At 43.4% G+C, this 17490-nt stretch overlaps 1 protein-coding gene across 1 annotated transcript in view; it reads left to right on the forward strand.

Annotated features, from left to right (window-relative positions):
• LOC147712256 (disintegrin and metalloproteinase domain-containing protein 9-like) overlaps positions 1-17490 on the forward strand; it is a 1115055-nt gene that overhangs the window by 191314 nt on the left and 906251 nt on the right. The window contains exon 5 of the mRNA XM_086922984.1: positions 16570-16646. Coding sequence (XP_086779110.1) covers positions 16570-16646 — 77 coding nt within the window. The remainder of the gene's footprint in view (positions 1-16569; positions 16647-17490) is intronic.

Raw genomic sequence — 17490 nt, forward strand, 5'->3', positions numbered from 1 at the left:
TCTAATAAGAGAACGAGATAGGCCTGGAACAGATCAGAGTGAATTAGATGCACTGAACAAGTGGGGTCAAAATATAGCCGATGGAAAACATGACAAACAGAATTGCATAGCTACTATGTACAGAAAAATAAGAAAAACAGTCATAGAGGTACACCAGAAAGAGAAAGACAAAGCTTCCTCTGAGGAGGAAGAAGAATCTGAAGAACCAGAAAAGACTGCAGGCACCATAGCATATGTAGGTAAGGGAACTTACCTTAGGAAGGGTATCCGTCCAGAAAGCAAGAGAGTTTTCTTCTCTGCCTTGACAAATCCGAATTCTGCCGAGCATCAGTTCCAGGAAACTGATAAAAGACTTCGAGATCGAGTTGGGTACCACGTACTCAATTCTATGGATGAACAAGAACTAGCCCGATCAGCTGTATCATGGGCCGAAAATGCAGACATATATAACGATGACACGGTGGCGCAGACATTTCTGAACCTCTCCCCCGACGAACAGAAATTAGCAGGTGTATACATGATTCAGCACCTTCTTATCAAATACAGAAAACATTATTCTGATCCAGGTCCCTTACACGAAACACTAGAAGCACTACTCATGGATAGATGGAGAGGTTTAAGCACCAAATTAATTCAAATAATTCTAGAACAACGACACCGATATAATACCTTTGTAAGCTCTGAATATGTTCCCGCCCCGCCCCCAGAAAGGAAAATGTATCACATGCAACGCCTGAGTGGCATTGAAAGTCAGAATCCCTTACGAGAAGTGCACCCTGTTATGGGTGAGGATCGTGTCTTGAAACGCGTGTATGTACACACGCCTCTGACTAAATTAGAACTGTTAGAAATGAAGAAACTAGTCCCGTGTCATGATAAAGACCCTGCAGGTTTTCACAGAGAGCTTAAAGACATGTTACTGATGGGGGATTACACATATGATGACATTATGAAAATGTTAAAGGTACTATTACCCACGGGTATCTTCGAGAAATTAAAGGAAAAGGAATGGGAGGTGGGGGACACAAAGATTGCATGGGCAGAAATAGAGGACGAAGAAAAGAAACGGATCCCAGGGTTAGGCCTTGGGGACAAAACTAAAGCATTACCAGGTTTGATAGTACAGGTTCTGCCCAGATTATTGACAACTAGAAAGGAAGATTGGGACGCCATCTCGTCCTGTAAACAGAAACATGATGAAGATACTAGTGACTTCTATTCAAGATTCGAGAAATGTTTTATTATTAATAGTGGTCTCAAACCAAGTAGCGAGTCGTACCCGCATCTTTTTGTATCAAAGTTAGTGGAGAATTCCCTACCGTTAGTCAAAAACCGTGTATACAAGGTCGAGAGTACATGGCAAGCAAACACGCCATCACAGATGTTACAGATGTTACAATACCATCAGAATCGAATTAGAGAAGAACAATATCAGGAACAGAAACGTATGAAAGACACAAAGATGAAAATGCTAGTAGCACAGACGGTCCCAGCCGATAGTCACAGAAAAGGTACGACCCAGACAAGTCACACTGCAGCTCCCGTTAAAGGGACATGCAATTATTGCAAGCAGCCAGGCCACTACGTACATGAATGCCCAGTTCTGAAACATAACATAGCGACAGGTAAAACTAAAGAAAGACCGCACCCGCCTAGACAAGACCATAACCAGACTCAGTCTCCACAGAATACACAGAATACCCAGCCTATGCATGCTTCCTCAGCTCCAGCACAGACAGTAGCGGTACCACAGCCACAGCCCATTGCCGCGTCTCAGCAAGTCTCACAACAGATGTACCAGTATGCCCAGTCCGCATACCCAGATTATCCCCGATATACATGAAACAGCCTAGAGAGGGAAGGTGGCTTGCCTCTTATTGAGATTCCTGTAGATCAAGAAGGTCCTTATGTACACAGTCAAGTATTGGGAAAAGACAGAAAGTTTTTAATTGACACAGGGGCAAGTCGCACTACGATCAGCCATGATGAAGTCCCAGGGGCACCCCTCTCAGGCTCACAAAATGTTTCCCTTGGTTTTTCAGGTCAGCCTATTGTAAATGAGGTATCAGAACCAGTTCCCCTGGCTGTGGGTCCATTATCACGTGTTACAGACTTGTTACTCACGAAATCATGTCCGGAAAATCTGTTAGGAATTAAAACATTAAAAGCTCTAGGAGCTATAATCTGCTGTTCCCCGGAGGGAGTTAGACTCTTTCTACGGGATTTCAAGGGTCATTATGTTTTGCGAGAATTCGATGTCAGATTGAAAAATGTACCAGATTACTTGTGGGCAAAAGGCCCAACTGATGTAGGTTGTATGCACATTACACCATACCGTGTTACACTCAAAGCAGGGGTTGTATTACCCCGAATCAGACAATACAAGTTACCACCCGATGCTGTAGTGGCTTTACTGAAAATCATTGACGAGCTCATTGCCCAAGGAGTGGTCGTCGAGACCGACTCCAATGTCTGTAATTCACCCATCATTCCGATTCTTAAACGTACTGATCCCAATGCACCGCCAGTATATCGGTTGGTGATTGATCTTCGAGAATTAAATAAATGCATTATACCACAGTACCCTGTGGTCCCCGATATCTCATCCCTATTGACTGCCATTGATTCAGAAGCAACGTTCTTTACTGTAATTGACCTCAAGAACGCCTTCTTCAGCGTGCCTATTGATCCAGAGAGCCAATATCTCTTCGGATTCAGTTTAAATGGACGCAGCTTCAAATTTTCACGCGCACCTCAAGGATTCACAGAAAGCCCCAGCATCTATAGTCAAGCACTGAAAAGACAACTAGATTGTATTAAAATGCCAGTTAACACCGCTTTACTGCAATACGTCGATGATCTATTGATCACCGCACGAAGTGAGCCCGAATGTGAAAAAGCATCACTGACAGTTTTACATTTTCTGGCCGACAAGGGACACAAGGTGTCTCCTTCGAAGCTACAATTCTGTGTTCAGCAAGTTGTGTACTTGGGTCACTTGCTGTCCAAAGTGGGGAGACAGCTCACTCCCGATCGCATTCAGTTAATTGTAAATATGCCGCAACCCCAGACACAAAAGGAAGTGCGGGCCTTCATAGGCCTCACCTCATACTGCAGACAATGGATTCCTCAATATGCATTTCTAGCTAAACCACTCATCCAGTTAACGACACAGGAGGCAGCAACTTCGACTGCCCTCCCTTGGACTCAGGAACACACACAAGCTTTTGAAGAATTAAAGAAAGCATTATGCCAAGCACCAGTTTTAGCAACACCGTGTTACAGCAAACCGTTTACACTTTTTGTTACAGAAAGTGATGGTACAGCGTTGTCTGTCCTCACCCAAGATCAAGCAGGTTCACATAAGCCTTGCGCTTATTTCTCTAGTACATTGGATTCAGTAGCCCAGGCACTCCCTGCGTGCTTAAAGTCAGTAGCAGCAACAGCGTTAGCAATCAGACAAAGCGACTCAATTGTTTTAGGTCATCAGTTAACAGTTCAAGTACCACACTCTGTAGAGGTTTTGTTAAACAGAACCCAGACTCAACACTTGACCATAGCACGACTGACAGGTTATGAATTAACATTGTTCCAGCCACACATAGAAATCAGACGCTGCAGTATACTGAATCCCGCAACACTGTTACCTACAATTATGACAGATTCAGCCCCGCATGATTGTATAGAGATCATTAATGCAGTAACAAAGCCACGACGAGACTTAACAGATGTCCCACTGACAAATCCAGACCTGACACTTTATGTGGACGGTTCATGCATGAGAACAAGTACCGGAGAATTAGTGGCCGCGTATGCAGTGACCACTGAAACTGAAGTTAAAGAAACACATCGTATTGACACACTGTCTGCTCAGGCAGCAGAGCTCATCGCTCTGACCCGAGCTTGTATTCTAGCCAAGAACAGAAATGTTAACATATATACTGATTCCCGTTATGCATTCGGAGTTGTACACGACTTCGGAGTCCTCTGGCAAGAACGAGGTTTCCTGACCTCTCATGGGGCCAAGATACAACATGGTCCCCTCATTCAAGCACTGTTAGAAGCAATACATTTGCCCTCGGGCATATCAGTCATGAAGTGTAAAGCACATACTAAAGTTACAGATTCTGTTTCCCAGGGTAACGACCTGGCAGACCAGACAGCAAAACATACAGCACTGACTCACACCCAGATTACTGATGTGACAAAGACAATAGTACCGACAAAGTGTATGGCAGTTAAAGATCCCGCCCTAGATGTAATTGACATTCAGACGCATGCTACTGCAGATGAAATAAAGAAATGGATTGAACTAGGAGGGATTCAGACAGATCATGGTTGGATGACGAAGGGAAAATCTGCATGGTTTCTCCCCGACTCTATGGTTCAAGTCATGATTAATACAGCACATAGCCCGGCACATCTAGGAGAGAAAGCAATGTTAGACAGTTTACAAAATCTCTGGAGCAATAAACACTTACGAGCAGCAGCAAAACAGAAAGTGCGTACTTGCATGATCTGTTGTCAGTTCAATCCAGGTAAAAGCGTCCCTGTAGAGCAAGGTGGATTTCATCCTCCCGATCACCCTTTTGAAGTCCTCCAGATGGATTATATCCAGATGAACAGTTGTCGAGGATTCAAGTATGTCCTTGTAATTGTTTGTGCTCTGTCCCGTTGGACCGAAGCATACCCAGTTCCAGACTACACTGCTCCGACCACTGCCAGACAGTTGGTTCGTGAATTCTTCCCACGGTACGGTTTGCCCCGTGTCGTATACTCAGATAACGGACAGCCATTCTTGTCCGAGTTAATGAAGCAGGTTTCTTTACTGTTAGGTTACCAGTGGAAATTCCATTGTGTCCGACATCCTGAAGCCGCAGGCCTTGTAGAAAGGCATAACCAGACACTAAAAATACGTCTTGCCAAGATATGTCAGGAAAAAGGGGTCGACTGGATAGTCGCCCTGCCCGTGGCACTATTCTACATGAGGATGGTCGCCCACTCAAGATCAGGGCTATCCCCGTACGAAGTGGTTTTTGGCAGACCACCGAATATGTGGGGGACGCCCATTCCGAAGAAAATCACTGATGTTGATTGTAATATGTTGACAGATTACCTTGCCTCCTTGATGTCTGCACTCCAATCATGTCGTTCACAGGTTGCCGCAGCTTTCCCTGACAACACTGATGTAAAGCCGCACGAGGTCCGTCCTGGGGACCTGGTACTCGTCCGGAATTTTGACCGGAAAAATCCGCTGGAGCCCCGCTGGAAATCTCCGAAGACCGTCCTTCTTACCACGAGGACCGCCGTGAAGATTGAGGGGAGAAAGGGGTGGGTCCACACGAGTCATGTGAAGAAGATTTTTGGACTGAAACCTGATCGAGACTCGTCCACCCCCACCAAAGACTGTGTAGAGGAAAAAGACTTTACAGTATCCGAGCGAGAAAAAACTCCCCAAGAAGCATATCGCATGAAACTCCGATCTAGCAAGTCAGACAGTTTAATTGTTTAAGTCCTCCCCTAGGTGAATCGGTTAAATAGTTTCTGACATGTATCCCCTAGATCGAGATAGAGAGAGAGAGAGACAAGTTAAAAGACATACATACTGCAAATCACTGCGTAGTCACTGTATAGTGACGTTGTTAATAATGTTTTTCCTAAGTGTTCTAATTATTATTGCCAGTATTCTGCTACCTATCTACTGGCCTATTTTCAAGCGTGAACAATCTGTTTACAATGTCTCTGCTGAACACACTTTTAGTGAATTACCTGCACACGAACTCTCCTACAGACTTGCGCTGCGCAACAATACATTCATTAGTATGTTACACCACTCCCATCAGACGAACAATGCTACAGACTGTTGGATATGTGGCCGACTCCCTCCCTACCAGAATTACAAGGGAGCTCTGCCCCTCTTTCCGTACCCGTTCACTCACAATGGCTCCTGTGGAGCATGGTTTAAAATAATTAATTCCTTAGATCCTGATATTGCTGTTTTCGATGGGGGCTGGGTTTGGGGAAACTTGAACTTAGTCCTGCTCAACGTCTGTTACCCTGATAAGGAGGGACTCCCTACTCGAATAGGAACTGATCTAGAAAATGAAGTATATGGATTAGGTAACTACACAATTAGCCTCATGATCCTTACTGTTGAATCCGAAGCTGCACCAGTTCTGCCCCATATGCTAGTATTACCAGTCACTGGTGAATTATGTGTCCGAAAGAAAGGTTCAGTACACTTAGGTCATAGTAAATGCACTACTGTGGTCGAATTCAGTGACCATGGTAAATCGTCCTTTAAAGCTATCAGCCATTCCTATTTTGTTTGTGGTCATACCGCATACATACGTTTGCCTCCAGATTGGGATGGTACCTGTTATATTGCATTCCTTCTGCCACCTGTTTTTCTAGCTCCCCCTGATTATCATAGAAATACGAATCTAGTAAAGAATAGACCCAGAAGAGATATTCCACTTGTCGACTACACAGAAACGGCATGGGAACAGTACACTGATTTCAATAAAGGATTCTTTTTCTTCCTAGGACCTGTCCAAAACAGTAAATTAATACGTAGATTAACTAGAACACTTGAAGCTGTAGTACATGAAACTGCCTCCGCCTTAGGTAACTTAACAGAGGAGCAATCTGCTATGCGGGTTGTTGTCCTTCAAAATCGTCTTGTTATTGACGTCATCTTGGCAGATAGAGGTGGAGCCTGTAAGGTCATCGGGTCAAGTTGCTGTGTTTTCATTCCACAAAATGCACCATCTGTCTATCAAGCTATTACCCGTTTGCATAAAATTGCAAATCAGATACATCAGAATCCAGGCACCTGGACTTGGTCCGGTTGGTTCTGGACAACGTTAACAGCCTGGGGATGGAAGATCCTATCCTTCCTAGGTTTCGGCCTGATCATAGTATTCAGCTGCTGCCTGTGCCTACAGTGTGGGCCGGCGATATGTGGACTGTGTGCCACATCATGCATTGAACATTCCAGTTTTCTCTCAAACAGTCAAAGAAAGAAAGATGAACAACTAATGTTACAAGAACAGACTGATCGATTCATGAGGATTGATATATCATGAAGGGTCCGTAGGGAACAAGGAGGGAATGAGGAAATATAAATTTTATGGTCAAGTTATGTTCCCTAGCGCGTACCCCACCGTCTCCATGTACGAGTTAAAGTGCATGTAACTTCCCTCCTGTACCAGCTATGAAGACGCAAATACATTTGCGTCCAACGTTAACATGTCCTCTTTCAGACCCACCATGAATGGGTTGAATGGTCCGTTCCTAAGTATGCCATGCCAACGTCTTTTTGAAGCGTACTTCTACGTTTTTCAGCTCTGGCTGAGTAGGCCCTGAATTTCTGCCACCGAGCCTCTTTCCTGGCTTCTGACTCAAAGGGCCTCTGCCCAGGCTGCCTCTGTACCCGTGAACTCTGACTTACTTTCAGCGCGGCCCCTCGCGCTCAGTTCAGCCTGCTGCCTGCCAAGATCGACTATAACCTTCGAGTTATCTGTTCCACTCCCCGAAAATACATTCCTGCCTGCTAGCTTCAGTAAACATCCTTCCCCAGCTGCAGAGCCAAAGGGCCGGCCTGTCTCTATGCAAGTAATTCAAGTAATTCATAGCCCTTGTTGCCATGCTCCCATGGAAGGCCCGTGCCCCCACGCTCCTCATACAGACATTCAGGCGCTTATACACGCACTCACAGCAAGTATAGAATAGCTTCTGCCCTAGAGACCTTTCCGCCCAGATAGCTTAGTTCCTAAACATCCGATACCAGATATGATAGAAACACAAGTTGATCTGACATGCCAGACTTCTGTCTCTTTCCGTCAGTGTAAATGTCAAGTCCCCGTGCACCCTCTAGTCACACGTGCAACACACGTCATGCAGCTGCGCGCGCATCCAAGCTTCCGATTTCTGCTGACATTGCAACATTCCTGTTAGTGCCACCCCTTCTGTGACACTTACTTGTGACGTTTCTAGAACACACCTCTAGTTCACGCCTCTTGATTACGCACATGTACCACGTGTATACTGTTATCTTGTCTTCTCTCAGCTGTTACGCCTTCTATACTGTTTCCAATGGTGTAAAATAAGTATATAAGCTATGTACTGTTAATAAAATGTAGCGCTCTATCCCTTCTGACACCCCTGTGGTGGTCAGAACATGATATCCTGGCCATGACCATTCCTTTTTAAGGAATAAAACCCCTAAGAACTCTAACACCACGGACTCTGTCTCCTTCTTCTGATTTTGAGTTATTATTGATTAAGTACTTACCTGCATAGAAATTAAGAGAGTAAATTAATTATTTACGTCAGAAGGGATATGCAAAGAACTGTTTGGAAACACTGCACTATACCACATGGGGAGACCTGTATGTGGGAGGGAACTTCCGACCCAGGGAACAATTCTTCGGGGTACACCCCCCTTCTACCATGAACTTGTTTATGTACATTAGAATCCAGCAGAGCATCAAAGCTGTCTCTCCGGCTGTCCCCACAGAACCTCCTATTCTGGCCCATTACATTCTCTGCTACAGTCAGAAGGCCCCAAGCATGTTACTTCCCTACTTTATCGATACATGCCGGAGGCGACCCTTACACAACCACTGCCAGCCCATGCTGAATGGACAAGGACTTGGAGACCCCTCTGACAGATGATCAGTGGGAGCTTAGCTGCAAGCAGACAGAAGCGGCATTGTCTAGCAGTCGATTATCACTAATACATTACAAATTTCTACATCGTCTATACCAAACTCTGTCAAACTCCATAGGTTCCACTTGTGGGAAGATGATAGATGTGCTAGATGTGGGGGTGAGGGAGCAGACTTCTTACATCTAGCGTGGCAGTGCCCGCAGGTGAGGGAATATTGGAAGAAGTGTTTACGGGTCTGTCTGAAATGTTGACGATGCAGATACAACCATCTCCAGTGGTAGCTCTGCTGGGCTGTATTCAAGGAATCATCACGACACAAAAGAAATTCCTAGCCATAAGCCTGCTCTTGGCGAAGCGACAGGTAGCCTGTCGGTGGGGCAGCGGACGGGCCCCTAAATTTAAAGATTGGCTACATGACTTATCTACCTGGCAAGGACAATTGCAGTGCTATGCTGAACTTTTACCACTAAAATCGAGACCAAAAGATATTTGGGGCCTGCTGACTGCACATCTCCTGAAGCGGGCTACAGGGGGGGACCAGGATGAAATGACAGGGGATGCTGAGGAGGGCACGGAGGCGGTCATAGTTGGCTCTTCTGCTCAATCCCGGGGGTGAATTTGTACTCTTCATTTATATGAGGGGGGGGCAATGATGTGAAGCAGTGAGCTCTACATAAAATGATAACATAGTTGGATACCTTTGCATGTGCATAGGGAATATATCCTGGTTGTTGAGGCGGCAATCGCACGGACTACCGCGAAGACCCCTTTTGAGTCTCACTCCACTGGGACGGAAGATGCCAATGTCTGCTCCACATGATGCAAGTGTGAGTTTCTACGTACAATGACCGCTATTAAACGGGCCTTGAGGGGGGTTGTTGTTCTTGTTTACAGCTTTGGACTCTGGTACTTCTGATCAATTAAATAGAGATCTTTGTAATAATTCAATATGCTCAAATATCACATGCACGGCGTAATGTATGACTTGTAATGTACCAAGTTGAATGCAATAAAGGTTTTTGAAATAAAAAAAATAAAAAATAAAATAACATGATAAATATATCATGTGCCAATATGTTTTCAATGTGGTGGGTAATATACTAATACTACCAGCATTTTAAATTAATATTTAGGGTGGGTTAAGCATCCCATGTGCTGTCTATTTTAAAAATACAAAAAGATGTTTAAAGAAATACATCACATAGATGCTTTATGAAACTCTTTCTAACAGTTTTCTAATAAAGTTAAACATTTACCCTGTAAATATTCAAGTTTTGTGTCGGATGCTGAAGGTTTTAAATAAGCCTTAAACCATATCAGGGTGTATTGGTATTCCTAAAAAATTATAAAGCAGTCCTAACAATTTATAATCATTGTGAGGTTCTAACAGAAAACATAATGGACTGAAAGATTTTGACATGTAGGTGTTTTGTAGTCACACATGGGCACCCTGGTGATGAATATTGAGGTTGTGTTGATAACAATACATATAAAACATTACTTTTTAAACATATCTGTATAATAGCAGCTGTGGGAAAGTGCCCTTTTTGATGTTAACCCCCCTCTTTTTTGAACTTATGCTAATGGTTTTTAGGCTATGGCATATTTCCCTTTTCTATAAGGCCATGGTATGTGGTGCAGAAATGCACCAATGTAATGGGAAGAAAGTTAAATGTTGCATCTGGATGGCAGCACTTATTGTGTCATCCACTAGTATCACAGGAAAAGCTTGTGATCAGGCCTCACTGCTGCAGTTTAAACCTGCAGTCCGACTTGTTGTAATAATCCTTTTTGACATGGAAAAACATCTAGTTTCCATAATAATAAGTCACCAGTAAGATGGTTTGCAAAGTATTAGAAAGTGCCATGTATCAATTAAATGTTACTTTCTCCCTACAGTGACAGGGGACCAATGGCTAATTTCACTGTGGCAGGCTCTGACTGTCCTATAGGAAATTAGAAAACACATTAAAATACTAACTATGCTATCTTGAGTTTTGGACCAGTTAGAAAAATAATCTAATCACTATGTTTAATAGTTATTAAACCCTGTTACAGAAGTGGCAATGTGTCCCTGTATAAAAATTAATAACACATGTTGAAATGATAAAAAATCAATTCAATTGTAAAGTTAGATGTTGAATAAGCATTTATGAAAAGTAATTTATGGAAAGTTACCTTTTGCATACCTGAAACCCCTAGAGGCTACTAGCATTAGCTCTCCAGCAGCTTCCCAGACAGAGCTTAACCTTAATGAGCTGTGAGCACTGCTCCCTGGGCAGAAGCAATGGCCTGGATTTGGACAGGTGTTTCTTCCCCTTGCAAACTTTGTTCCCCCAGCCAGACTGGCTCCAAACCCAGTGCGAGAGGGGTGGTTTTAAGTGACCACAGAGGCGGATACTGCTTATTTCCCTGACCACACCTCTGGGTTAGCACCCAGGCTATGCACAAAGAAAGTGTTTTTCCATCTTGGTTTTTAGTAGAAGGGGTAACTGTGATTTTGTTAGCATTATGAGAAACAGGAGATGCTGAAAAAGTGGGTAGGATCACCCCTGGGAACCATTACCGAATTATTTAGAGAAGAGATTGTAGTCACCCCAATCCACTAGGGAGTGCCAACCATAAATGCGGTACCTCAAAGTACCCTCCTATGACTACTCTCGGGACCCATGGAAGCACAGAAGAAGGACTATGCCTGCTGTTTGGTACTTGTGAAAAGAACTGAACAGCTCGACATGTGTCAGAACTGATCCCTCAGGATATCACTGTCCCAGATTGCCATCTTTCGGCAGCACTGACTTTTAGAATATCGTTCATACTAAACAAGGAGAAGAGATATTAGGTACGGTACTGCGGGCAGAAGATCCAAAACGAGATGACAAGCCGGATGAATCAAGTGGAATCCAATTCTTTGTCTGGCAGTACGATGAAAAATATACTTTCTTACCTTTCACCTGTAAAGGAAAAAATTTGATGCATGGCCTTCTTTTTGCACAAGTTCAGTTTCACAGGTGGGAACGTCTATATAATGTCCTTACACCAACCACATTCTTGAGGGTTGTGCATGTGAGACTACCGTCTTGCTCAATACGGTATTCGCACACAGGTCCCCTGTTGCAAGGATTGGTACTTCCCAGGGGAAGGCCTTATAATGGTACTAAAGTGCAGTTTGCCACTTAGGCGTACAGGGTCCAGCGAGGTATCAACCTAGGGGTAAACATTTACTAGAAGTGTGTACACACAGTTCCTTACATCATATCTACACTCCTTATGACACTTTAAAAATTGTCAAATCTTCCTGACTGAGCTCATAATCAGATTCCATACCTTTAGCCCCACCCACAGGGCCAACTTCTCAGCCATCTAGCAGGAGGATTAAAGGCCTCCCCATATAATAGAGCTATTAACATTGCTTGACCCCGTGAAACGAAAGGGTGCATATTAAATCTGTATTTATTAATTAACTTGTCATATTGCACCTAGACTGGGGCAGCCCAGGCCCACAGAAACAAAGGAGGAGAGCCAGTTGAATAATGGAACCACGCAAGCCTTTACCATGCATTCCAGTACAATGAACGGGTCGATACCATGTGCTCCTTTAGCACACAAGTCATTGCAACAACTTGTCTTAGGAAAGCGCTGGGCTTTGGAATAGTGAAATTTACTATTCTAACTCCAGTCTAAGGGCCATATTTAGATCTCGGTGATGGATATCCCGTCTCCCGTATTACAATCTCTATAAGATATAATGAGGTCATAATACAGCAGACAAGATCTCTGTCATGTTTGTGACGGAGTATTCCCGTCCGCCAAGATCTAAATGAGGCCCTATGTATCAGTAGCAAAGGTGATGAACTTGAAATCCAACACCAGTCCCACTCTGTGTTCCCTAAAGCAAGTTGTGGTAATGATTTGCGTGCAGTCGTTGTAGTGCTCGCATTGTAAAAGCACTACGTGTATTTGAATATGTGGTTAATGATGTTTCCCAGGAGAGACAGACCTCTGGAGTCAAACACAGTAGGGGCTCCACTTTGCTGTTTTGGTTAGAAAGCATAATAATTCCTAGGTATAAAGTGCAAACATATCACCCCTTAAGGGTTTCAAGGCTTTGGGGGCCGTCAGGGAGATTTAGTGAGCTATTTGCCAGAGTCACATGATGCTGAGCTGAGCTGCCGCAGGCACAGGGGATCGAAACGTGAACACCACGCTCTGAATCACTTTGAAGTCAGCCGCATTGGCCGCTGTGCCACACCTCTCCCAGCATCAGAGAGCTGTGTCTGCAAGATGCGAAGCTGAGGCTCTCAGAGAAGCTCTTTCCACAGACAATCTAAAGGCACCATCAGGGTCGGGCTGAGAAAGAAAATAGATTGGGGCACCAAAATAAAAGTGACTCCCATTATCCAATTATCTAATCCGATAGCTAAAAAAGTGGGCCACATTCACAAATAAGGGCATTTTTGAACTTGTAAAGACACACTCTGTCGGTACTTTACAAGGTGAAGAGAATGCGTGCATGTGTGCTTGCTGCTTGCAATTTTTGTAGTAATATCAGAAGTTAAATTCAGCCAACCAGACCATAAACAAACAGCCAACAATACAGCCCACACTCTGCCTGATTGCCCTGTGGGCCAGTCTAACCCTGGGCACCATATTGTAATGTTTAAGAGTGCTGTGCTGGAGGGCTGAAACAGAGGTGGAGTGATAGTGTGGCACCCAAGGATTGGCCTGGGGTACCTGGCTTCTAGAACTTTCCACCTCTGCCCAAATGAGGGACAGATGAGACACTCAAAGCTTTTCCCGCCAAAACCAGCGGTTTCAGTGAGATCTCATCCAACCAGCTGCAGCCTGTGCAGATAAGAACGGTGGGGCTAGGTGGGGGGATTTCGACAGAAGACCCAACTGTTAAATAACTTCAAGAGGACGTCTTTAGATACATTCGGCAACCTTGCGCTTTCAGGAGTATTTCAACTTCCATTTCTGAGACTAAGGGCCTGATTGATATATTGGCAGATGGTCCATTGCTCCACCGGGGGAACAGAGTAAATTACTTCATAGCCCTCGTGGAGGTACCTTTGAACTGATTTAGAAATGACTGCCAAGCTTGCAGTGATTTCTAAAGCATTGCCAGGAACCTCCATCATGGTGGTTCCTGACAATGCTTATAACAGTTTGGTGCAAGGCTCTGTCAACATGACGGAGCCTTGCATCAGACTGTTTTTTTAAATTTCCAAAAAGAAAATCCCAAGGCGGTATTTTCTTTTTAAAAATAAAAAAAGATAATGCCCCCTCGCCATGGGAGTTGTCTCCCATGGCGAGGGGAGCATTATTTCTTTTTTACTGTACCTCACCATCAAGGTTTGCCTGCCGGTTATGGACAGTAAAGAAATAGCTATATGTCGCTCATCCTGATTGGGAGGATGGACATATAGCCAATTCTCCAATGGCCCTTACTCCATCAGGCCGTTGGAAAAGTTTGGCTACGCCAGAGGTGGAATAGTCACAGTCGGTTCACCCGCATCTAAATCGGGCGGAAGGACAACTATGTTGGCAGGGAGGGCACTCCATTGCTTTTGCTACAGAGTTCCCTCTGCACCAACATATAAATCAGGCCCTAAATCCCTAGGTAAAATCTCCAATCAAGACAAACCTGCATGGTGTAGCTGACCCACGCTTTGTCACGGTTGGTCTGAAATTGTGCATAGGTCCCTCTCAACCGGGACCATAACTATCATTTGTCTATTGGTTGATTGTGTTTTGTTTTCAGCTTCTAAATGCTTTTCACATTTTCGTTAAGTTAAGCCTGTTCTGTGCCACAGCTACCAGCGGTTTAGCTCAGGTTTAAATTAATAAAACCTTTGACTGAACCTAACAGGTTGGTAAGTTCATTATTTGTGGTGGACTCCCATCCACCCAAATTATAATTCATTTTTTACAACAGCTACAAAACGGTTGCTTGCCCGAAGGTCACTGAGAGGCATGCCTGGGGATTTTTGTTTTCAAAATCATCAGTATACTCAAAATAATCACATTTCTTACACACCTCTTTGATTTAGGAGCTGGAACCTTTCTTCTGTTTTGAAAAGAATAAGCAGTAAGCATTGATGATGCACTCCTTCGGCTGTGGACACACTGTTTTCTCTGTTGCTTTCAATAATCCAAGAAAGAAAGGCAATCTATTATCAGGGATTAAATATACATTAGACATAAGTAAAAACATGTCAGTGGTAGAGCATTCTCCTTGCTCAAATATAGTTGCAAACTCGTGAGAATTGGTTTGTATTTGTTTCAGATTTTTTCAGTAAATTATGTCATGTCACTAGACCTTAACCATGATGACATCCAATAACTGACATTGCAGAGGTTCCATAACTGCATGACAAATGTAACAACACACCACCAACAATGTTTATTTAGGATAACACCTTTATTATGAAGCTAACTTGATCTTTGAAAGTTATGAAGTTGAGGAAGAGATGAATTGCATCGTGTGAGCAAAGCAAGTAGTCAGACTTCTAATAGGGGTTTCACTCTCCAAGAAAATATCTAATAGTGCATTTTAAAGCACAATATCCACATAAATTGTCTAAAATGCTATAGGCTTTGAAAGACCATTCATTAAATATTCAACTCCTTCCGTGTTTTTTTTTTGTAAGACAAGAATTACCTTCAGGATGGCAGGGACGACAACAGATTTACAAGCAGGACCCACATTCTCACTCTCTCTAAGACTCTCTTACACTCATTCTTTTTCTTTCCCACACAATCTTACTCACTGCCTGTCACTGACTCTCACTCCCTTTCACTCACTTACCCTTACTCATACAAATAAACAAATGCTTACAGATACATGCACCCTCTCTCTTATAAACAGAACCTTACCTGCAAGCATACACCCAAAATTCATTTAAAAACAGTTTTTACTTATCTTAGCTAGCACAAAAGGTCTTGTTCCAGATAGTTATGCTCCATTTCTAATGCACTCATAGTGAATAATAGAATATTATAAGGGCTGTTTTAAAATAAATTTACTGTGGACCATCCACAGATCCTGCACAAATATATGTTTGGCTCCAAAGGGGATACTCTCTTAGAACCCCCCCCCCCCCCACCCCCCCCCCCCCCCACCAGCCCAAGTAGAGTTAGCATATTCCTACCCGCCCTATATGATTTTTTTTAAAGGAAACTGGTACTGAGCCTCCAATTGCTAAAAATGGCAATAAGGCATCTTTGTTTATGTGAGTCTGCCAATCAAATGTAATCTTCTGATTTTCCAGAGAAGCTGTACTGCACCGTCTCTATATAGAAATACATTTTAAACCTTAATTTCTCAAAAATAACTGGTACGGATTTACACCAAATAACAAAAAGCTCACTTTCTGGGTAACTTTCTAGATTTCTGCCTAATTTGGTGTGATTCCTTTCAGCAATTTGTCCTGTATCACTGTTCAGTCTTCCTGTGGAAAATTGCACTAGGAAACAGTGTTATGAGACACTCTCTTTATCTGGGCTGCTGATTGACAGATAACCTTGAAACTTTCCAGGAATGAGCTGATATGGATGAATCTTTGTTTTCGAACGTTTGGTGAAGATTTGTCAAACAGTGCCAAAGTTATTAGCAAACCAAAATATTTGTTTCCCATGGAAATATGTTCCTAACTATAGTTACACATTGGTGATCATGTATTTATTTATATGCATATCAGTGCTTAATGTTCTGTGTGAGATACCACTGTATGCAACTTTGTTTACTATGCTTAGCCACTACAAAGTTTTCTCTGACCCCTTTGGTACAGCAGTACATATTTGTAACCCGTAATGAGTTATCACGCTTGTTCTACTGAATTTGAGACAAACTACAATCAACAAACAAATAATTGCTTCTTTTCTTGTTGCAGATACACTGTTACTACCATGGACACGTTGAGGGAGTGGAAACGTCAATGGTTGCTCTGAGTACATGTCATGGGCTCAGGTACTGTACCTTGGATTGGATTCTGGGGTTTTGTGGTGATACTATAACACCACTGTGATACTTAAGGATCTCACTTCTGAAAGATATGATGATTTACGTATCAGCCGTGCTCCCTGAGTGATCTCTGTTGCCCTATAGATGAGACCATTTCAGGCTATAGGTAGGGAATTTGAAGAGGCACTCATGATGAGGCTGAAGAGATCCACAAGGGGAGCGGGGAGTCTGAGGAGAGACACAGGAAGACTCAGGAGCTGCACAAAGAAATTCTGAGTAGGAACATACTTAAGCATGTAGAGGCAATCAAGGGGATTTTGAAAATCCACCTAAGGAGAGTCTGACAGGTCACACAGAGAATACTTGAGGAGAGTTGCAGTTTGACAATCCTCTTCAGGACACATGAAAGGAAAGTCAGAGGCGATGAGTGGAGGGCTTGAAGAGGCACCATACAAAAAGGGGTCAGAAGCTGTCTATGCATTGGATTGAATGTGACATGACCACATCAGCACTACCGGACCCCAGTGTTTTTATATTATTTCTATTATTGTTTTTGGATATGTGTGGGACAAGTGTGTAGAGCACCTGGCAACGTGTAGGCGGACCCCCTGGGAATAGCAAATTTACTTGGATTTTTTAAAACACCAGAGATAGAGTGGTCCCCAAAGCGTTTTTATTCTGGCAGTGCCCCACCTTTAGTGTCAGCTCTTTTCAAGTGACCAATGGTTTGTGGATGGTTGGACTAGGATCATGTCGTTTCCTAAATTAGTATATTACCTTGTGTCTGGTCTCTGATGGACTTTCATGTAAAAGTGAGGTTAGGATCCTTGCCTTGGAGATCATAAACAAG

Source organism: Lissotriton vulgaris, chromosome 5 (genome assembly GCF_964263255.1).
Source record: "Lissotriton vulgaris chromosome 5, aLisVul1.2, whole genome shotgun sequence".
NCBI classification, from domain to species: domain Eukaryota; kingdom Metazoa; phylum Chordata; class Amphibia; order Caudata; family Salamandridae; genus Lissotriton; species Lissotriton vulgaris.